Source organism: Enhydra lutris, unplaced genomic scaffold (genome assembly GCF_002288905.1).
Source record: "Enhydra lutris kenyoni isolate GAN:26980312 unplaced genomic scaffold, ASM228890v2 scaffoldscaffold9, whole genome shotgun sequence".
Lineage (NCBI taxonomy): Eukaryota > Metazoa > Chordata > Mammalia > Carnivora > Mustelidae > Enhydra > Enhydra lutris.
In genome coordinates, this window is record NW_019154093.1 from 16,578,620 (window position 1) to 16,602,354 (window position 23,735).

The window sequence follows — 23,735 nt, forward strand, 5'->3', positions numbered from 1 at the left end:
CTTACATGCTTATGGAAGTACGGACACTTCCATTTAGTAGGAGGCTAAGGTAAAGTTTACAGTAGGTTGCATCTATTTAACACCCAGTATCCATGTTTGCTTTTTAATGGGCACCTTTGGAAATAAAAATGGAAACAAGAAACCCTTTCCAGGAACTTGCTTCCTAATTATTATGTCAAGTGCTAGGCACCAGCTGGCATATATACCATAGCATATACATCTTTTTTAGGCAAAGATTCACTTCACAGAAGACTGAGTTGTTGTCTATGACTCACACCAACTGCTCAATAGACAGGTGCACTGGGCTAGAAAACATTCATTTTGTGCAGTCCTCATGTATTTTACAAACTCTTAGGTGTAAGCCAATCACACTGTTGATAAAGAGCAAAGAAGAGACAGGGATTAACCCAATTTGGAATGCGGAAACACTACACGTTTGGTCTGACATTCTCACGTGTCCATAATAATCAGGGCAGGTTGGTACCTGCAGCTGGGAGAGCTGCTAACGACCTAACTGAAAGTAGACGTGGCTTCTCCACCTCGGTGTGAACTGTGTACCCCAACAAGTCAGCCTTAAGTACCTTTTCTGGAGACTCACACAATATATTTTCTGGCTTCAGATCGCGGTGAGCGATGCCTGAAATGACAGAGAGCAAAGAAATGGTTAACATACGCACATAATTATCAAACATTCCACACACAATTAATTTTTTCCAAATGCTGTTGTTCGCAGATTAATTCCCAATTATGGTACATTAAAAAATCAACGAGCTGCAGGAGGCAGAAGTAACCAGAGACGAACCAAAAGCACAGTAGATCTGCAAGTTCTTTTGAAGCCGAAGTTTACAAGGCAGGCAGGAATAAGAAGGGGGCTAAATGAATCCCAGCTAGCTGGCCTTTCAGCACGGCAGTGACAACCAAGAATAAGAAGCCTAATATGAAACAGAGCCAAGAGCCCTGCCAAAGGCCATGCTTGGAACTGCAATGCAGAAATAATCAGTGCCTTGTTTAAGAGCATCCCAGGGGATTGAAGCTGCTCTACCTCGTTTCTTCTTGTGTGGCCCACTTAGAAAAAAAATGATTCCCTAGGTGGGACTCCCTGCATGTTCAGAGGACCAAGCGTTAGTTAACAAATCTTCCAAAGTTTGTCCGATCCCCTTCGCACCTGCTCTGCATTTCCAAGACAGTCCTGTCGGAAGCACAGCAAGGAATGCTTTGGCTCCAGGGTGCTGTTCTTAAGAGACACCTCCCTCCCCTGCATTCTGACCAGACCTCCTAAAGGAGCCTGCAGACGGCAGCCTACTCCATGAGGGGTTAAAAGCTGGTAACCTGGCCAAGAAGGCCCCTGCGGGGTGGGGGGGGGGGGACCACCTTCTGACCAAAGACAGGGACAGAGAACCAACTCATAAAGTGTGGTGGACACTGGCACTCCATCCCTCTTGCCTCCTGCAGAATGCACAGTGCAGGGACAGAGGGGCCGGAAGGTTGAGCAAGAACCAAACAGCTAGTGCTCAGAAGTCCTACAAAGTAGCAGAATTTTCATGGAGTCACAGGGAAAAGCAGAACCTGCTTTCCTAAAACTCCCTCGATGACCAACTTCTCAGGCCTCCCTCCGATTCCCCGCCAGGAGGCACTTCGCCAGGGAGGGAAAACCTGAGCTCCAGCAGGCTAAGTAACTTCATCAGTCACCTAACTGAGTAAGAACCCAGAGCAACTCAGTCCAGGCTGTACAAATTGAGTCAGGCTGCAGCCTGCTGCACTAAAAGTGAAAGATATTTTCCATTACAGCAAGTGCTCCCACAGAAGGATCATGAGCCACACATGGAGCCTTGCTCTCCAAATAGGTGCTGATGGCCCAGTCGTCCCCCAGCCTGAGAACTGAGCGCCATGCCGGGATAATGGGCCTGCCTCCGCGAGCACACCGGCCATCGAGCTGCTCTGCTTCATTTCCCAGAGGTTAAGCTGCAGCGTGTCCAGTATTTAAAAGTGTGGAACTTGTTTCCAGGCTGACCCATTCCTGCCCAATCCATCTTCCCAGTGTGAAGTTATTTAGAAAACTGTGAAGTTCAGCTAGAAATTGTTTTTCATCCCAACTTCAAGTCACAGAGGCACCTGGTTGGCCAGATGCTGGCAAGCACTTCAGAACTCCTAACACACACACCAGCTCTGTTCCCTTTAGTCCGCCTTCTACAAAATAAATAAATAAAAAACAAAACTGCCTCTGCCCCCCTCTAAGGTATGGGTCTTGCAAAAAGTGTGACCCAGTTTTGCAATCTGCAGAGGCAGCTCGGGGAACAGTTGTAAATCTTTGTCAAGCAGGTGTTACCTACATGCATCCTGGCTTTCAGAAACAGAACTAGTGCTATTCATCATGCTGGGGAAAGTACAGACACCCCTTCTAGGAACTTTCGTCCCATGTGCAAGTCAGGCGCCCAGCATGGCCACTGTCAGCGTGCAGGTGTCCCTTCAGCAGCAGGAGGAAACAACGTAGGACCAGCGAGGCTGAGCTCCCCACACACGTGCCCCCCTCCCCCAGTGTGCACTGCGCTGCTGGCCCAAGGCAAGATGTGTGCCCACCATGCCTGCAAGTGGTCTGGAGCGCTCACAACCTATGTGGCCGGCCAATATCCACAATGTGGAAGGGAGCAGAGCTAAGTCACCAACTATTCAATCCACCCCCACCCCTCACCAGACAGAAGGCTTTATTTTAAGAGTATTAATACTAGGAATGAAAATGCTTCCTGTTTGGTGGGGGGATCAGGGCGGAGGAAGGAAGGAACACTCCTGCAGAGCTTTTATGTGCCGGGCCCTATGCCCCAACTGTGTTATACACACACAATTCATCCAGAGGCCTACACGGCTCCACAAGTGAGTGAGGACAGTGCTGCACATGAACCAGAGCAGCACTAACTGCCGCTGATGACATAATTCTCTCTCTTTTCACCCTAACTCTGGGGGTAGACATTACTACCAAGAGAACACACAGCTGATGAAAAGGTAACACCAGAATTCATTTTTCCATGGCACTGCTGTAAGGCACGTTTTAAAAAGGTAACCATCAGATATATTTTTGGAAAGACAAAAACAATTTGTAAAAAGATTTAATTCACTATAAAAATTCTTAAACAATCAGTCCTAGATAAGGGCCTTGTAAACTGAGCGTAAATCGGACAACAGCAGCCTGCAATCTACCATCATGATGTTCAACAGACACCTCAAACTTAACCACGTTAGTAGAAAAATGCATTTTTCCATTTATCGTGAACAAGATACAAAACTAGATATATACTATCATGCTGATTTTGAAAGAGAAAGATACAGGCGACATATTTTAAAAGACTAGAAAGGGGGTGCCATGGTGGCTCAGTTGGTTAAAGTGTCCCACTCTTGATCTCAGCTCAGGTCTTGATCAGGGGTCCTGAGTTAAAAACAAAAACAAAAACCTAGAAGAAGTAACACCCAAATATTTACACCAGAATAGTATTATGATGAGGCTTGCATCCTCCTAGGACAGGAGAAGGAGATCACCCATACTCACACACTCACTCATCTTATTCATCATGAAATGTACTCTTTTTCCCCCCTGCTCTTTCTCCCCTGTCCCTGCCCTTCTTAAGACTGCCACATCTGCCCACCATCCACATGGGAAGCCCAGGGCCATCCTGGCTTGCTTGCTCACCCTCATGGGTGGGGCTGCCAGGTACACCAGCTCCTGGCCTGGCTCTCTGCCTGGCCTGCCCCTCTCCATCAGTCCCCTGAGGCTGGCTGTTCCAACCCAATCACCAAGACAAAGGCTTGGTTCACCTTTGGTGTGCAGGAAGTCAAGGGCAGTGGCCACATCCCGCACCACTCGGCTGGCTTCTCGCTCATTGAAGTGCTTCTGCTTCTGGATATGGGCCAGGATGGAACCTGGGGAGGAGAGGAGACACACAGGTATGGTCTTTTCAGGCCTTAGGAAGCCTAACTTCTCAGAGGTCAAGTCTGCTCAAGTTTGGGGTGGGGATGGAGCCTTATTCATTCAGCACCAAGTGCAGTACCTGGCACAAACGAGGTGCCAGCACAAAACTGGAATGAATATGGGGCACCTGGGTGGCTCAGTTGGTTAAGTGTCTGCCTTCAGCTCAGGTCATGATCTGAGGGTCCTGGGATCGAGTACCACATTGGGCTTCTCCCTCAGCAGGGAGACTGCTTCTCCCTTCCTCTCTGTCTGCCACTCCCCTTGCTTGTGTTCTCTCTCACTATCTCGCAACATCAAATAAGTAAATAAAATATTAAAAAAAAACTGGACTGAACAGAACTGGACTGTCATCTTCTGTACCTACCCACGATGAGAAAAGGAGAAGGGAGAAAAAACAACTATATGCACGACCAAAAATATTAGTGTCATTGAGGCAGATTTGACTTTTGAAGTAAGAAAGAATTAAAGTGAATCCACATAAGGTTTGGGCAGGGGCCTCACCACAGGAACACTTCCTCTTTTGGTTCTGATCTCAGATCCAAACAAGAGCACAAGCCTTCAAACAGAGGTGCCACGCCTTCAACAGATATGTAAAGGTCTAGGAAAGTCTAGAAAAAGGGGGAAAAGTGCTTTCCCTCTGACTTTCCTATTTCTTACTAATAATAGTATTATTCTGTTAGCAACGGCTAACATTTATGGAGTAGTGACTATGTGCCAGACACTATGCAATAATCTTCAAATAGGTTATCTTAGCCTCACCACAACTGTACAAAATAGTTATCCCTGTTCTATAGATGGGGAACCTGAAGTCAAGAATGGATCAGCAACTTGCTCAAGATGACACACCAGTGAGTGGAGGCATCGGGACTTAAGCCCAGTGAGTCTGGCCTTGAACCTGTACAGACTACCCCTCAGCTGGACATGTGGTCTGGCTGCTGGGGCACGGGCTGCACTAAGCCAACCACAGTCTCCTTACCTACTGCAGTGGCTCTGGCCTCAGCAGGGCTGCACTCTAAGCAATACGTTTACAGACAACCCCCAGCATTTTAAATGTAACGTCTTGGTGGTGGCAGGGCAGGGGCATGAACTTATGGCACAGGCATGAGCACATGGCCTGGCTCCATGCGCTCTGTGCTCACAACTGGAAGTCAGTATTTCTGGGCTGAAGGGCTCATTTCTGCATCTTTTTTTTTTTTTTAAGATTTTATTTATTTATTTGACACAGAGAGAGAGATCACAAGTAGGCAGAGAGGCAGGCAGAGAGAGAGAAAGGAGGAAGCAGGCTCCCTGCTGAGCAGAAAGTCCGATGCGGTGCGTGATCCCAGGAAAAAGGCAGAGGCTTAACCCACTGAGCCACCCAGGGGCCCTCGTTTCTGCATCTTAAAAATGGCACAGGGGCACCTGCGCTCAGTCGGTTGAATGTCCGACTCCTGATTTCGGCTCAGGTCATGATCTCAGGGTTATGAGATGGAGCTCTGTTTTCAGCTGGGAGTCTACTTGAGTTTGTCTTTCTCCCTCTGCCCCTTCCCCGCGCTCTCTCTCTCTCAAATAAATAAATCTTTTTAAAAAATGGCACAAATTTACTTATTGCTGGTTTTTGGCATGGGGAAGGGATGACAGATCTTTCACTTGCCAGATTAAACAATGAAAGGATCCCAGCATGCTAGGGATCATTCCCAGATAACCGGCTCCTGGCTAGGTCTCACATTTGCTTTACTGTAGTGAGTCTCTTGCTTCCAAATTTATTAAAAGGGCAGATAGACAGTAATATGCTACCTACTTCTAAGATAGCCTTCGGCATACCCAATAGTTTTAATAATACTAATAGCTGACACTTATTGAACCCTTAGTGCCCACGGGGCACTGTGCCAAGCATTTCATCTAAATGATCTCACTGAATCTTCAGAGCTATCGAAAAAGGTAGGTGCTGTCATGATCCCTATTTTATAGATGAGAACACTGTTTAGAAATGTTATATGACTTGCCCAAGGTCACACAACTAGAAAGGGATGGAGCTACACTTAAACCCAGCTTTGCTGGTTTCTAGAGCATGCTCCCTTAGCCACCAAACCCTTCCATGTGGCCCTCCACTCAGCTCCGGATATCCTCTCTAACCTGCACCCTGCAAATCTATCCTTGGGCTGGGTGAGTGACGGTGAGAGCAAGGGCTGTTTAGCCCCTTCTCTGCGTCAGGAAAACAACTTCAGTACCCGTTCCAGTGGTCACGTGTGTGCGTGACAGCAGTAGTGGTGACAGTCAAGAGTGGCATCTTTCCATCCGAAGGACACAAATCCTCAGACCTCCTCTCTATCCTGGGTCTATGTCCTAAGCCATGGGACCCTCCTTTGCTCTGGTGAGCCTTTCTGGACCTCATAATGTATGCAAGAGCTTCTACCCCATAATTAATTTAAACAGTGAACAGGTCAAAACAATGGATTAATAAATTGATGACTAAATGTATCTATATGAGTCCTACTACAGGGAGAAGGCATTTATAGAATGCCCACACAGGTGACATTCTAGGTTCTGCAAAATGCTAATTATCATCTTTCCCTCCGGCCTCCCTTCTCCCAAATCAAGGGCAGTTTTAAGTCCTTCATCCTTTTTATTAGCTTGACTCATTTTAGAAGTCTCTGGGATTCATGATGGATGATCACCACCCTGAGTCTTAATCAGAAGTCCAAACACATACTCAACAGTAAGTACCTCCTTGCAATTTCTCAAAGACCAAGTAAAACCTTGTGTCATCTTCAAAGAACTCAATCAGCTCCAAAATGTTCCTTAAATAGGAAAAAATAGGAGGAAAGGGAAAAAAAGGGAAATGGTATTATATATTAAAGCCCACTTACAAATATACAATGAAAAAAATATACAATGCCCTGTAGCAGGGCAGAAATCAACCTGAAATCAGAATGCTTATTAAAAACCCATGTCTGAGAAGTAGCCAATGGTGTTAGCAAGACTCAGGTCACCTTATCTTTCCATAATGTTCAGTCTCTGGAGTTTTCACCAAGTCTGTGCTGTCAAACCCCAACCCTAAAACCCACTAGGTAGAGTTATAAAAAAGTCCCGGTCACATTAAACTGAATAAAATCTGCAGCCGACTGGAAGCAATTGCGGCTAATAACACTGAATAGTAGGTGTGTGTCCTGGAGGCAAGCAGCAAATAATTACTTGCCCTCCCTCTTGCCCATAAATCACGGGGCAGTATTTACATTGCCTGGAGAAAATGGAAACATCTGTCAAATAGACTTGGGGCCTAACGTGGGCACGCTAGACCCTAACTGCTAAGCGCTGCTTAATGAAACGGCCACATTCCCGGCCGCCGTAGCACTTGTGGCCTTCCCCGGTGAGCACTCTCTGTCTGCCTGAGCATTACCGTGCTCTGCCAACAAGGTCGTCTTGTAACTCAGGAGGGAAGCCACCGGCCTGGATATCGGAGGTGTTGGGGTTTTTTTTTCTTTTAAAGAACGAAATAAACCAAGTAGAGGCTCTGATGCTCAACTCAGAAGCTGCAGGGCTGAAAATAAAAATCTGTCCCTCATAAAAAAATGCTGACCACTTTGGGAGACGCCAGGCTTTTACTAGTGTGAAGGCGTCCAAATAAGATGACTAAAATGGCCTGATTTGAAAGAAGATTGTGGAGGCAGCCCGGAGTTAAATCAACAGCAGCCCCCATCCTCCAAGCTTAATGACAAAGCCATCAATATCTGGCCGCTGGCTCCCCGCTGACCCTGCTGTGTAGGGAGGCAGAGGGGGAAGCAGAGTCTTAGAGGTGACCCTGATTTAAAGCCACCGCGGGAGAACCACTCATTTGGAGCTGGTGGTGAGGCGGCTGAGGAGGGGCGGGAGGCCACCTCGGCCTAGTGGGCCTGCAGAGTACTGGAGCGGGCTTCCGGAGCCTGAGTGGTGGCTGCACATCCACTAACATGCTGGGTGCGGGACACAGCCAGTACCCGTGCTAGCTCACACTGTCCTCATCTAGTCACAAAAGCTGGGCCCGAACAGTGTGTACTGGGTAACCCTCAGTCAGCCTTGTTCCCCAGGGCACTTGAAGGAGGGAACCCCATCTTCTCCCAGCCCCTCATTCAGAGGGCTCACTCTTCCAATTTGCCTGGGTTGTTATTCACAATACTTCAGCCTGAACAGAAGCAAAGGCTGCAGCTGCATCTCCTCTCCCCACTCTCTTAAACATGGAAAGACAGAAGGAATCCCCTACCGTTGTGGCCAAGGCACGTGAGCTAAATGCTGGGGTCGGAGGTGGTGAGAAATGACCTCTTCTGCAGCTAAGCATCCCCCCAAGAGAAGCAGCAAGTAACCCAAGACTGCACTCACTTGTTTCCTTGACACTGATAGAGCGTCTCTACCTCTCGAAATACCCGACTCCGGCTGTGCCCTGCTTGTTTTTCGATGATCTGTGGAAAGAATAAAATCTGTTATACCCACCTGACCTTGAAACACCTCTCGGCAGGAGCCCTCTGGGCAAATGCAAGGCCCAATTCAGCCCACGTCTGGTTTCAAGCACAAATGTGGAATAGACCTTGGTGACACAGGCGCTGTGACTCCGCCAGCAGCACAGGAGACCGACCGGAGGCTGTCCAGCCTGGCTGAGGCCTATTTTGACTCTGGCTAAGCAAATGCTGTGGAAGTCTATGGGGACACCGAGGCAGCCAGCAAGAAGACACAGAACTACCTCTACCTGGCTCCCACCTCAAGGGCATTTCTTCCTGTTGTAAGGGTGAGATTTACAACCCCCACCGAAGGATCTTCCAGGGCGGGAGGAAGAGCAGTGGGGCTGGAGGAGGCAGCAGAGAGGAACTAGAGCTCCAGTACCCGGCTCAGACCCCACCCCAGCAGCTCTGCCGAGAACGCGCCCTTTGGCAGGCACTGTACTAAGTAAGTCAGATACACAGTCTCGGTTCTTAACAACATAATCCCGAAAGACAGGAAGAGGTCAAACATTTTGCCCACAGCTTGATAAGTGGTGACAGGGTTGGCATCCAAGCCCAGCGCTGCCTTCAAAGCCCTCGCTATCCTACCTCTATCTATGTTCCATCCAGCTTCTTTCAGACAACCTAGAGACATTGTCTCCCATGTATATACCTGGAGATGCTTGGCAAGCAGGAACTGAAGGCATGGGTGAGCCAACAGATGAGCAGGTGGTTTAAGCAAGGACTGGCTAACTCTGTACATCTCCACGGACCCATCAACAGCCCCAGACCATTGCGAGTAGAGTCTGGCGGCAAGTGTTCTGCAGAGCTGGCTCTGCCTTATGGCCCCACGTGCGGAGTGGGCGGCACAGAGGATAACACCCTTCTCCTTTGTTCCCAGACTGCTGTGTAGAATACTTCAAACCACTCCCATGTGTTGCAGCATAAACGCCCATGACCAGGTCTAATTTTCTATACAATTCCATGTCTGGGAGTAAACCACGGTGGGCCCACATTCTAAGCAGTCTGAGAAGTGTAGAGCCGGGGCACAGAAGATCTCTAACTTGTTCATTTACCTAGCATTTCAGATCAAAGTCAGGAAGAACCTTCTAGCAGGCAAGCTCTTCAGCAACGGCATTATTTTCTCTGCATAAGTAATGGACTCCTGCTATCAGAGGTCGGGGAGCAGAACAGGGACAATTATTTGAGGAGATTTGGAAGAAATTCAGGACCATCCTGAAGTTCCATTTTAACCCTGAGACTCTAGGATTCATCATTTGGATGCCTATAGGGAAGGCCTAATAAAATAAAATATTGTGAGGGCATGCTGAGTGAAGTAGCCCGTTTTTAGGGAGCTTCCAAAGGACAGGAGAGATATGAGATGTGGGCTGAATTGCTCAAATCAAAGAATTACAAAGCCAGGGTTTGTGTTTGCACCAAAAATGCCCAGGGGCACAGAGGGCCAGGTTTTCCTCTTATGATCCAAACCTGAAGAAATAGGTCTGGACAGATGTATAAATGTCCCCAAACCTTTGAAAATCAACTGATATTTGTAGCTTATTACTACACTTAAGCATATTTTTAAAAAATTACTTGTAATTTATACTCAAGTTTCCAAAAAGGAATTGAGGTAGTACTTTTTGTTACCATATGAAGCAAAACTCCAGCAAAAAAGGGAATGTGACTTAGCAGAAGTATTCTCCTTTATTAATCCATAGCTGGGACTATGGCCAGTTGGTTAAAAGAAGAAACACTTCTTTCAGGAGCTACTTTGGCTGGGCTTGCCTGTATGAGGCAGTGCTTAGACCTGAGGGCTCAGGTAGATATGAAATACATTTGACTTGCTTCCTTGGATTTAATGAGACCTTGTTTCTAGATCAGTGATTCCCAAACTTTGGTGGGTGTAAGAATCACTGGCGAACGAGGTAAAAACACAAAGACCCAGGCCCTACCCTCTATCAAGAAAACTGGGTCTCTGTGCTATTAGCCGTCTAGATGATTCTGATCCATGCTGAACGTAAAGCAGCCCCACATCAGGGCTTCTCCAGCTTCAGCAAGCGTCAGAACCACTTGGAGATCTGGCTAAAATCATATTGCTGGGCCCATCTCTGGTTTCTGACTCAGTAGGTCTGGGATAGGGCCAGATAATTCATACTTCTGACAAGTTCCCAGGCAATGCTGATGCTGCTGGTGCAGGAACCACACTTTGAGAACCAGTGCTCCAGATCCATCTCTTCCTCCGTGTGGAGCTGGCAAACAGAAGCACAGACAGGGAGAGTGAGCCACTGCGAGGTCATGCCACAAGGAGCCACCTCTCCTGCTCCAAAGCTGATACTCAGCCCTCATTATGATACCATACATCACTTTACAGCATTGTGTAACTGGTAGTGTTTCTACTTCTACCAGTTCATTTTTATTTTCATCTTCATAACCACTCCCCTGAAATAGGAAAGCTAGGTATTGTTATCCTCATTTTAGAGATGTGGCAACTGAGGCTTAAGGAGATTTAGCAACTTGCCCAAAGTCAGGTAGTAGTTTGGTAAAACAGAGATGTGGGTATGCCTTCTCATTCCAAATCTGGTTGTCTACTCCCTGAAGTTTACTCCATTTTTCAGAATAAGACACAGCAGCTTACTATCAGCCAGGTATGGTTCTAAGCACTTTACATATATTCTATCCCTATGTCAATGCTCTAAAGCTTCTATGATTATACCCATTTTACAGGGAAGGAAACTGAAGGACAGAAGTGTTAAGTAACTTGCCCAATGTTACACAGCAAGTAAAAAGAGAAACAAAGAGTTGAATCCAGTGAGTCCAGCTTCGGAGTCCTCATTTTTACTGAGTTGCCATATTGCATACTATGAAGCGTATCTAGCTTAGGCCAGCTAGGAGTGACTGCGTGCGAAGTTAAGTCTGGCATCCAGAGGAGACACTCACTTTGACCGCATACTCTTTGCCATTCTGCAGGCTCACAGCACCTTGAACTTTGGCATAGGCTCCTTCTCCAAGCAATTCAGAGGTCAGCTTGTACATATCTAGAGGTGAAATGGGTGACAGGAATAACAAGGTAAGTCATGCCTTTGCAAGCTCAGATGGAAAGAAGAGCTTCTATCACTCAGCCTCCCTGGTGCAACAGCGAGGGCATACACGGTGACTCTGCAGCGCTCAGTGACAAGGAAGACCATTAACTCTTCCCGCCATCGCAGGACTCAAGTTTCTCAACAACTAGAACACATCAAAGGCATCCTGTTCTTCATTTTAGAGATGAGGTCAGTGGAAGAGTTTTAATTTGGCCCACGTGTCCCGAGCACCTACTATGTGCCACACAACATATTAAATTCATAATAGGGACAGAATGAGGAATAAAATATAGTTCCTGCCCTTTGACGGTCACAGTCAGGTAGGGAAGACAGACATGCAGACTAGTGACCCCAGAATAAACCAGGCAGTAGTAAGTACTATCATAAAAGGACAAGACACAGGACAAAAAAACAAAACAAAACAAAACAAAACAGCAGAGGGAAGGAAAGGTTAAATCTGTGTAGGGAAACTAAGGGATCATCACAGAAGGAGTGTGATTTCAATGGACATCATGACTCATTTGTGGAGCACCTGCTCTGTGCCCAGCTGTGCTTGGCACTGGTGATACAAAGGGGAACGAAGCACTGTTTCACTGTGTACTACACACAGAAGTGACTGGAGGTTTCTGAGAAGTTTCCAGAAGTCAGTCACAGGAAATAGGAGACAGAAGTAGGATGCAAACAGATGCCTTGAGGTTTTTAGGGTGCTGACTCAGGGTGGTTCTCACAGAGTAATAGGCTGGGGTGAAAGAACATTTAGGTGACCTGCCCAAGCTCACAAATGGCACAGACTCTTCGAGCCCCTTTCAAAGGAAGCCACAGCTCCATCATGGTCTCTGTCAAGCTGACCTCTTCCTCCCCTGACCTCCACTCTTCAGTTCTTCCCTCTTGAGGCAGCCCAGCATTTAAACCCACAGGGTGAGCAAAACACTTTTAAACCATGAAATTAGATTTTATCACTCCTAGCGTGAAGGCCCATAATTGCACAAGCCACCCACGAATAACAGGAAATACTCTCATGTTCACAGAAAGAGCAAGGCCTGTTGATTTGGAAACTCCTCTGAAGATCTGGAGACTTTTGTCCATCCCTCCATCCCACCCCTTTACACATATATCTACTGTTTAAGTTAAAGACAAACAAAGAGACAAACCCTACTCTAATTACCTTCTTGGGTCCCGCAGCTGTTTATAAGCGTGCACACTGTTGTTTCTAAGTGTTTTAAATGACATGCGTCTCTGGCAATGGACACTTTGGTATTAGCCTTTTGTGCACCTCAGGATAGGTTGGTGGTTGGAAGCCCAATATCTCTGATTCATAAAGGGCTTGTTACTAGAACCACTGTACAAAACAACTGATTCACTAGTCTGTCTGCGATGTTGCAAAGAGGGACCATGAGGGGACGCTCTTTTAGGTCTCACAGTGAAAGAAACACCATAGGTGAAGGGGGCGCGTCACTCCTGGAGTAGCTACTGACGCTTTCAGTCCCTTGGAGAAGTGTGTGATGAGTCACTTCATGCCATCGCATGCCCAGCGATGACAGGACCAGCGCTGAGCTGGTGCCTCCCACAGTGTTCAAAATCTTTGATGATCCAACATCGTATCCCCTGAACACAGCATGCACTCTTAAAGTGGAGTCAAACTCATACAGCACAAGTAGCTGTGATTTCTCGAAGTCAAATCCTCTGTTTCTAGAAGATTTAACTTTCACTTGGAGCTGTGGCCTTGGTGTTCTCTCATCCTTTTACAAGGTCGTTCTACCTCTCAGCAGCCCCTCCAGGAACAGTCAGGGCAAAGAGCACATCAGATGAGGGCCGAAATGCACCTAGCAATCTCACTCCATATACAAGTCTGATGGATCGGTCTTTCTAATCCCCGAACAGGTGCTGAAACCATTCAGACCGCACCATCTGAGAGCTCTGTCATCCCACCTTTCACCCTCCTCACACAGATCAGCACAAGCTGACTCTCAGATACACACGATCAGAGCTAGACCTGTGGGCTATCTGGATGCTCCTCCCATGCTCGGGAAGCCACAGGCCCAGATCTGAGGAGTCGTGTGACCAACCTTCAAACTTCCCTGGTAAGGAGTCAGTGGCCCGGGCCTTCCGCTTCTTCTTTTTCCTCTTGTCACCCTCTGCAATGGGAAGGGGTTCACTGCTGCCCATCTCTGGGAGAAAAGAGATGTAAGGGAAATATCACTATACTGATCAAGGCATAAGTTCACCCAGAAGCAGGGGGACCCAGGAGCTTTACACTGATGGTTTTTAAATATCTGTGAGGACTATTGATTTGTTTGACCCAGGAGGCAAAACTAAAGGCAAAGCCATTATTGGAGATCATTAACTGTGGAAAGGAACTCAGACAGACAGGCTAGATTAAAAGAGGATAGCAGAACCTACTTTAACCAAGCTCATTAGCACGTGGATTTAGATCTGCCACCAGTCAAACTGTAGTTCCCAACAAAAACAATGAATCCACAAGCCGAATCCCACCTGTGACATCCTCCTGCCTCAGCGCCAGAAAGGCAGGGCCAAGGGAGCTAAGCAAGGGCGTGAGCTTGGGAGGGGCCCAAGCAAATGAAATCATATGCTCAGTGACATCCGAGAGGATGTGCGCAGGAATTTACAGGCCTTCAGTGGAGTTGCCCCTGGGGGTACAATAGGACAGGGGACGCCTTTGAGGATGGCCCTAAATTACTTCATGTCTGGGAACACACATCTGAGTTCCTATGCAACTCTGAGCATCCTCTCCCCTTCCCCTTAGCTCCTTATTTGAGAGGATGCAGTTAGGGTCTACTCATTAGTCTGAGAAGTCTACAGCTGACAGGTCTCCCCTGGGCTGCTGGATGAGGTCATTTACTGCAAAAACATTATTATCTCTCACTGGCCAGCAGGTTAAAGGGAGGCTCCCCACGTTAAATGGCGGATTTGTGAGGCAGACATTTTGACACTGGGCACGCCAGGCAGGAAAGGGTAGGGATGGAAAGAATAAGCAGGAGACTGAGAGGGGGAAAGAGAAAGGAGGAACAAGGAACCAGGACTCAATCACGGCACTGTTTCTAAGACACTCTAGTAAGGGCCTTCTCCTGTTAAAGATAAATTACTTATAGAACATGTCATGCCCCTGATCCAGAGCGGAGCCTTAATACTCTTTGCCTGCAGTTAGAAATAATAAGATTTCTCTGAAGTCTCTGGGTCTAAATCCCCACCAGGGTGATTAAACCTTTACATCCTTCTAAAATAGAGGCACTCGGGTGCTGGTGGGGCATTCAGTGTGAGAGACTTTTACACCAACCTTCAATAAACACAGGCTCTGACTTGTTGGGTTTTTTTTTTTTTTTTTCTAAGAGATTTTGAAATGGAAGCTGGCTCTTTGCCCATTGAGGGGAAAGGCCCACTTTCTTCTCAGAGGACCCCGGCTGAACACGGTCAGAAAAATGGCAAGTCTGCTCGGGAAGATTGATTAGGGCCGATGCATGTCTCTACATTGTTCTCAGGAGCAAGTACACACGGCTATTAGGAGAGAGCACACAGAACAGTGGTACTTTCCACTATAATCCAGAAAGCCTGGTTAGACAGCCAAGTGTCTGACGGCTCGGTTTAGGTGCATTCTTCCTCCCATTTCTGGATCTGATGACAGCAGATTTTTCAATTATACGTTAGAGAACGGATAAACACGTGGATAAAAGGAATCCACAGAGGATCTCAAAATATTACTTGGCCAACAGCTTCAAGCACAAGATCTATCTGGGGGTGGCAACCCACTATGAATTCAAAGAATCCAACTTAAATATCGGCACCCGATATCTGCCCTCACCAAGCTAAGTTAATGGGAAAAAGCTGCCCAACACAGTGAGAAATTCTACAGAAATGAAACTCAGGGGGCTCTTCAGGAGCCCAGGGAGGGGTACTGGCCACTGGGACAGCAGGCTGAGGAGGAGGGCTCACTGTCCCTCTTGCCCTTCCCTGTGTGCAGTCCAGGGCCAATCCATTTTCTTATCAGCGCTGAGGGGCAAGTGCAGAGCGGACCAATTTTGGATTCCCTTCTCCTTCTCCTTCCTCTGCCTGCTCTCAGATGGAGGAGGGCCTGAAGACAAGCAAAACAGCCAAAAGGCAAGCAATGCGGAGGAGCAGCAAGAGAGCTGGCAGCATTATAATTCACAGGGGATGCTCAGACATACTTACGACTCGAGCTAGAAAACCCTGTTAGCGGCAATTTATACTCGGTTTTTACCACAGCAGGGCAGAGGGAGCCTCTTGTGGAAGAATCATACCTCTGAGCACCGCCGCATACTCAATATTAGATTTTATGGCTTCACACACAAAAAGATAGAGTACCTGGTCTATTCTGCATGGATTTCAATGGAAGAGGGCACGCCAGAAGGGACAAATGGTTAAGACTTTCCTTGGAAACAGAACTTGTTGAAGGAGAGTTGTTTTTGAAACTAGGAAGAAAAAAATGTAGGACGGCAGTGAAGTGAAAAAAGAAAAAACAAAAAACAACCATGCTTAACTTCCCTGTTGACACGGCGGGAGGGGAGAGGGAGAGGGAGAGGTGTCATAATCTTACCAACAGGTTGATAGGTTCCCCACCTGGAGCCTGTCTATAATCTCTATTCTATTGCAGACAGTCCACTGGCAGGGTCTGGGGGACCTTAATTTATTAAGCATGCAAACATTGGATGGAAGTTTCCTTGGGGTGTAAGTCTCCATAATCACGCTGGTCCTTGGCTCACCTCTTTCCCTTGGCCAGAGACGTCCTCTCAGCCACTACAACCCAGCTCAAAAGTCTCTGCTCCCCACACCCTCAAAGTCTCCACCCGCCTGAATGAGTTCAGTTCGTACAAACACTCTGGAAATCAGGTACTAGGCAAACAGATGGCTTTACTGCACAGAACTAACAGTGCTCCTCCTCTGCTCCCGAATACCCGGCCAGAAGTTCTACTTGGAGCACTGATGGGATCTGGCCTTGAGCTCTCTCCCTGCAGTGTTCGTAAAGACCAGACTGTTGCCTGTTCATCTCTGCATCTCCTGTAAGCCATGGTACAGTGTCAGATCCACATCAGCCATCAGAAAATGGGCCCCGAAATGAAATGTTAGGAAATGATGCGCATACTTAGTGTTAGGTGTTGTGCCTGACACCCAGGCCCTTTCGGTTAACAAGTGCACGCACTGAAAGAAATGCGGGTCCACCTCTGCCCTACAGACTGTGCAGAGTGAGGCTAGTCCATTCTATGAGCTCTCTGACAAACTCTTCCTCAGAAAGAGCCCTGTGGCCTGGAAGGTTCTTGTCCTAGCCAGAAGCGTGGTCTCTGCTACAGGATTGGGCAATGTGTTTATGATTTCAGAGGCGGGAACGAGCACTTCTTTTAAGTTTTCAACAGACCCCAGCTGGTGTGGAAGCTCCCAGTACTTCTACGGCCTCCAGCCCTTACCTTCCCCTTGGTCAGGGCTCGGTGGTCTACCATCCGTGTACTGGTGGAGGTGGAGCTGGAGAGGAAGCACAGTGTTGACAGGGAAAGGACATGAGCTTGGCATCAGGAGACCAAAGAGAAAGTCCCAGCTCAGATATTACTAGACATAGTACCAAGGCTATGCCAAGTTACTCTGCTTCTTAGAGTCACAGCCTCCTCATCTACAGAACAGGTTTTAAACTAGTATCTGCCCCTTCCAGCAACCCTGTGAGGACCCAATGATATACTTGATATAAATGTGCAGGAAAAACATATGTGTACGGGGCGCCTGGGTGGGTCCGTCGGTTAAGTGTCCAACTCTTGATTTCAGCTCAGGTCATGACCTCAGGGTCTTAAGATCAAGCTCTGCATTGGGCTCCACACTCAGTGGGGAGTTTGCTGGGGATTCTCTCTCTCTCCCTCTCCCTGTGCCCCTCCCGCCCTACTTGTTGGCTCTCCCTCTCTAAAATAATGAATGCATCTTAAAAATTATGAGTATGCATAGGTATGTAGACATACTAGACAGAAATACACAAAAATGTTAATACTACAACAATTTGAAAGAGAGCCTAGCATATGCCAGGCACCGTGCTACATATTTTATGTACATGACAGTAATTCTAATTCTTACAATAATTCTAATTCTTACAATAATCCCACAAGGTAAATATTTTGCTATATTTAAGGCAAGGAAACTGAGGCTCAGAGGTTAAACAATCTACCAAACACCAAACATCTAGTTAGTGGTTTAACTGGGCTTCAATCTCAGTGCTGCCTTTCGTGTCCAGGACATTTCTAATCTATAGTAGTTTCCTCTGTGTGATGGGGTGATTTTTATTTTCTGCTTTACATTTTTCAGCATTTTCCAAATTTTATACAATGAAATGTGTTACTTTTTAATGTTGTTATTATTATTTTAGCCAAGTTTTATTTTCAATAAAATACACGATACTCTTTCTCCAACACACACTGGAATTCAGAATCTGATTATATACAGAGTATTTAAAATCATATCTAGATTTCTCTGCACTGAAATTCGACAATAAGTGAGGAAAAAACGTTTCCGGAATATTGGCACCTGGAAAACAACACACACTCTTTTAATTTTTATTTTTTTAAATGCTATATTTTTTTTAAAGGAAAAACTTTGTAAAAAAACAAAATGATGTAATGAGACTGCAAGAGACCAGTTTAAATCCTGGCTCCCACCACGGAGTGCGCTCGGGCAGCTTGCTTAGCTTCCCTAAGTATCAGTTTCTTCATATACTGAGAGAGGTCAGAGTGAGGCCTGGGCTGCTTGCACCACAAGGCTATGGTGAGGGTCAAAGAAGACATGGTGTGAAAGTGCTGATGACTTACTCATTCAACAAATACTGTATTTATTGGGCACCTATGGATTGTCCAGTGCTAGATGGTAAGACTATGAGAGAAGACATAGTCTCTCTGCCCTTAGAAATTTAAATCCACTGACATATAAAACAGTTTCAGTAGAGTGGGACAAGGGCCATGTGACAGGCAAGTACCAGGTGCTGTGAAGCAGAAGACAGGCATCAAATTCAGTTTAGTAACCAGAGGAAGGGACAGCTAAGCTGCCATCTGAAGGATGAGGGAACTGGCCAGGGTGGGGCCTGGGGAGAAGGACAGAGAAAGAGCATGTGCTAAGGCTGAAGAGAGCAGGCATGGCTGGTCAGTGTGAATTGGGGAGAATTCCCAGAGCTGTTGAGGTGGGGGCCGAGGAGTCTCACCTGGTGGGCCCGCAACAGCAACAGCTATTTCCAACAGGTAAGTACCCTTCATCCACTGTTCTCCCCACAGGTGACCCCTAGGCCCACCTCTGAAAGAACTGTCACTTCTCCAGAGTCTTAGGAGCCACACTGCCCCCAAAAGCAGCAGATCTGTTCTCCATGTTTTGGTGGAGCCTACAGAGAACTGAGTAGCTCCAGCATCTGGAATGTGATACCCAAGATGATCGCTTTCCCTCTAAGAACATGACTTTGCTGGTTAACTCAGCTCAGCAAATGTAGTTCATGTTCCTCTTCCGAGTACTCGAGAGTTCTTTTCAAAGTCCATGGTTCCCTCCTCTTCCCAACGTGTAAGATTTATTTCCCTCAGTCACAAAGGCTTTCTAGAGAAGGAACAGTGGTGACGACAAGCTGAGGAGTACAACTATCTGTGTGGTGTTGCCTCCTCAGTCACCAGCTGGTGGAGGCCCTCAAATGATGGAGAACTGATAAAAGGAAAGAAAGAGGGCATACACTCTTAAGGAAGAGCCAAGACAGAAATGGGAGGTCAAGGAGGCAGCAATCAGGAGGGGCCTGGGAAGACAGAGCCCCGACACTGACTTCTCTGAAGGAGTAGTACTAATAGGCGCAGTGCTACCAGCTACAGTACGCATACCCACACCATGCTCACCAGATGCCAGGCAAAAGGTCCTAAGCATTTCACAAACACATTTTACATGTCCTAACTCCTTTCATCTTCACAACTCTAGGAGATAAGAATAATTATTATCTACATCTTACAGATGAGGAAATTGAGGTACAGAGAAATTAAGTAATTAATTTGCCCCGGAGTCACACAGCTAGTAAGTGGCAGAGCTAGGATTTAAATTGAGAGAGACTGGCTTAAAATTCAAGCCTTTAACTATTATGTTACTAGTAGTATATTTAATATTATTTCATATATCTAATATTATTAATATTCTATTGAGCTATTCATGCTGGAAGGCAGGAGGGGTAGCCCAGTCAGAGTTAGCCAGGAACCAACAAGAATGCTTTTATTTAGAACCTTTAGCACAGAGCTTCCCTACTGAGGCACTGTGAATGAGATATTGATTCTCTCACCAGGCTGAAGAACATCATTTTCTGTGTGGGCACTTTCTGCGTGTGCTCTAGCTGACACAAATACAAAGGCATTATCACCACATTACCATTATTATATTAATCTGAAATCTGATTAAACAGAAGTTTCTTTGTCTTACTTGGAGATAACAGTATTTTGCGTTTTGGCATATTACGGAGGATGAGCTACAAACTAGTCCAACCACATGATTTCGTGGCAGTTCTGGTATCAAGCACAAGCCTACATTCTTCTTCTCTCTGACGTATTAGTTGGTTGATGTCATTTCTGATGGTATCATTACTACATAGGGGCCAAGGTCAAGGAAAAAGTATACTCAAACAGAAGCTACTCATATTTAAGGCACGATGGCTGAAAGGAGCCACCTGTGCAATCAGTTCACTCAAAGGCCAGTCTGTGAGTGATTCCGAGGGGCTAGGCTATTTCACAGGTTTTTCCCAAGAGTCCTGTGTGTAGTGAGGCTGGTCAGCGTTAGGCAGACTGCGGCATCTCACTCAACTTCGGGGAGAGTGGGCAGTCTGAGGCCCACTAGGGTGCCAGTAGGGCGGTGAGTCACAACAGGCCTCAAACAAGGCTGGGACACCAAGATTTCCAGAGGGAAAAGGTCTGGAGTTAGGCCCATCTTCTTCCTCCATTCTGATTCTGGGATCACAGAAGCCTTCAAAGCTGTCACCGGCATCTCCTGGCAGAAGGAATGATCAGAGGAAGGATGGAGCGGGTAAAGGAAGTGTGTGCTTTACAAAGAGTAAGCGAGAGGGAAGGACTGTATTTGTGTGAGCAAGAGGACAGAATAAAAAGCTGAAAAAGGCAGGCTGAAGTCAGATCACCCAAGCTTATTAATGTGACCACAAGGCCCTCCAACGTCTGATCCCCAGCTGCTCCGCAGCCTCACCAGGCCTCAGTCATTCTTCCAAGTAAAAATGAAGGGTGGCTAGTTCAGCTCGTCATTCAAACAATCCTGCAAATGCTTTTCTCTGAGACAACCACCATACTTTGGCATGCACACAAGTGCTCTATAAGCCTTTTCACTTTGTCACACAGAATATTAAAAAGATGTGTACTCGAAGGTTGACATTAATTTAAATTAGCAATTTTACTGCTCCATCAGCATATTCTTTTTTTATTTTTTTAATTTTTAAAATTTATTTTTTTAAGATTTTATTTATTTATTTGACAGAGAGAGACACAGCTAGAAAGGGAACAGAAGTAGGGGGAGTGGGAGAGAGAGAAGCAGGCTTCCCGCTGAGCAGGGAGCCCGATGTGGGGCTTGATCCCAGGACCCTGGGCTCATGACCTGAGCTGAAGGCAGACCCTTAAGGACTAAGCCACCCAGGCGCCCCAGGACATTCTTTAAAGACAAAAACAAAACAAAAACAAAACCCTGAGATGTAGCAAAGAGGAATACCATGACTGCAAGGACAGTTCAATCCGGCCACTGCCTTGATTCATGCTAAAGTTCCAGCAGTTCTACGCACTGTTGCTCTACAAAAACAAGTAACATTTTAGTGCTGTTACAAAAATAGTTTTGACTTGGTAGATACCCTGAAAAGGTTTCCAGGACCCCCAAGGTCCGCATAGCCCACTTGTGAATCACTGCTCTAAGCAGTGGGGCGGGACTGGGCGGTGAAACTGGCTGCGATGTGCAGAAGCAACTGGAGGCTGGCTGGGGACTGGGAGAGCAAGGAGAGGCTACTGCAGCTGGCAGGAAGGCAAGGAAGGCCTGTAACTAAGGCAGGGATGGGAAGGAAGAGAAAGAGGTGGTGGGATGAAATCTTGGAGGTGGAACTAGTGGAACTGGCATTAGTCTTGCCGAGGGACTGGAGATGGTGGAAGAGTCAGAGATGCCCAACCTCTTTGAAGGAAGGGACGGGGCCTCTTATCTCTCTGTCCCCTCTGCCCAGCAGAGAGCCAGCACAGAGGGGGACCTCAATATATTTTTATGAACTAAAGTCAGGTAACCAGAAGAGCACTGGCACCATTAAGGAAGGGGAGAATTCAGGAAGGGGAGCTGGTTGGGAATGGGGAGCGGGGAAGATGGTGTGTCGCTGGGAAGCCTCAGGTGAAGAAGGGTGACACACAGTAGCCAAGGAGTATAAAAGCTCACAGATCAGACTCAAACCATCCTCGCCCAACCGTCATTCGACCCCATCTCCAACTAAGGCATTATTTCTAACCTGCCAGGCATGATAAGAGCCACAGGCATTTAAGAACACTTCAAAAGAGCACTGTATATGTCACAAATACGGCAATCACAAATACGGCAAGTTAAAAAGAAAAACAAAAACCTGGAAAGATACATCTCAAGCCATTATTAACAACGGTTACTTTGGGAGAATGAAACTTGGGGGGGTATAGAATTATACTTTTCATACCTCTGTTGTGTTTGATTTTGTTATTTATGGCACAATTGTTTTACTTTCAATAATTACAAGTAAATAAATATGTTTTACTGACTGCACAATCTCCCTTTGACCTTCTCTGCCATTGTATTCTGGTAGAAATGTGCTCGTCCTTACTACGTAACTGTCTTAGGCACGCCAGAGAGCTCAGCTAATCCCAGCTGCTCACTGAACACCGAAATCTCCTACCCACCCTTTCCTCTGAAGTATCAGATAACTTCAACCCAAAGCAACCTAAAAGCTTAAGCAAAATGTGCATCCAATCTTACCTTGCCCAACTTCTGAGAAGTAAATCCTCTGTAAACTGAAATGAAATAATGAAATAATGCTCCTGTTGGAGGGCTGCTGTCTTCCAGCTACAGGAAATGTTTCAACAGTCTCTGGAGGTAGCAGGCATTCTTCACTTCCTGACCGGCTTTTGCTTCCTCTGGCTTCATGAAAATCTTAAAAAAGCAGAAATAGAAAAGATATAAAAATCTAACTTCTTTAAAATGAGCAGTGAAAATAAAGCACACCCTACATGTCCCCCAGCCTATGCATCACACCAGTAAGTAGATATATACAAGACCATCACAGATTTCCCATCTTTAAAATCAGGCACTTGAGCATTTGAAAATGCTGACACTAAGCATTTGAAGATGTAATGAGGGTCTGAGTAGAAGTTTTCAGATTCTCTTTCCGCTGTGGGAGTCCAGACGTGGACCTGGAGGACAGATCTGGACAGCTCTGTTCACTGAGGAGTGTCCTGCGGAAGGTAAAATCTGACACTTCTCTGTCATCCATGTTTTTATTCTATTTTTTTTTTTAAGATTTTATTTATTTGACAGAGAGAGAGATCACAAGTAGAGAAAGAGAGAGAGAGAGGAGGAGGCAGGCTCCCTGCCTAGCAGAAAGCCTGATGTGGGACTTGATCCCAGAACCCTGAGATCAGGACCTGAGCTGAAGGCAGAGGCCTAACCCACTGAGCCACCCAGGCAGCCCCTTTACTCTATTTTTTTTAAAGATTTTATTTGAGAGAGTGCATGCACAGGCGCATGTGCATAAGCAGGTGGAGGGGCAAAAGGAGAGAGGGAGAAACAGCCTCCTCACTGAGGAGGGAGCTCGATGTGGGGCTCGATCCCAGGACCCTAGGATCATGACCTGAGCCAAAGGCAGATGCTTAACTGACTGAGCCACCCAGGCGCCCCTGTCACCCATGATTTTAAAGATGAATGAACTCTGGCTCAATCTCTTAGTGGCCAGGTCCAGGTCTCATAGGCAGGAGGCAACAGAGCCAGAAAGATAGAGTAGATGCTGAGAGCAGCAGGTGGTATAACCATGAAAAAGGTTTTAAGCCCAATGCATAATTATTGCTAGTTTTCCATGTGATAATTTAATCTTCTATATGTCTACGGCGATTTTCAATCTTGCAACTCTGGCTATCATATGTCAAAGCTGATTTGCCAATTTCTCTACAAAATGAGTATCTATTTCCCCTCTTCCCCAGTGGAAAAGCTCTGAGCATGCAGTTTATTTATTTTTTTAATTAATTAATTAATTTATTTTTTAAAAAAGAT

General features: G+C 46.4%; 1 protein-coding gene across 5 annotated transcripts in view; it reads right to left on the reverse strand.

Moving 5' to 3' along the window:
* Nucleotides 1–22,616, reverse strand: part of LOC111142997 (MAP kinase interacting serine/threonine kinase 1) — a 32,195-nt gene extending 9,579 nt beyond the window's left edge. For 2 of the 5 annotated variants that reach the window (XM_022496383.1, XM_022496381.1), the window contains exons 1-8: nt 16,904–16,955; nt 15,807–15,913; nt 13,535–13,636; nt 11,326–11,423; nt 8,294–8,373; nt 6,665–6,738; nt 3,805–3,909; nt 582–637 (exon numbers count right to left, since the gene is read on the reverse strand). In XM_022496383.1, coding sequence (XP_022352091.1) covers nt 582–637; nt 3,805–3,909; nt 6,665–6,738; nt 8,294–8,373; nt 11,326–11,423; nt 13,535–13,636; nt 15,807–15,822 — 531 coding nt within the window. In that variant the 5' untranslated portion in view covers nt 15,823–15,913; nt 16,904–16,955. Of the gene's footprint in view, nt 1–581; nt 638–3,804; nt 3,910–6,664; nt 6,739–8,293; nt 8,374–10,543; nt 10,638–11,325; nt 11,424–13,534; nt 13,637–15,806; nt 15,914–16,903; nt 16,959–22,448 lie in introns of those variants that run through there. The other 3 variants (XM_022496385.1, XM_022496384.1, XM_022496382.1) reach the window with 3 other exon arrangements.
* Between the last annotated feature and the right edge of the window lie 1,119 nt (nt 22,617–23,735).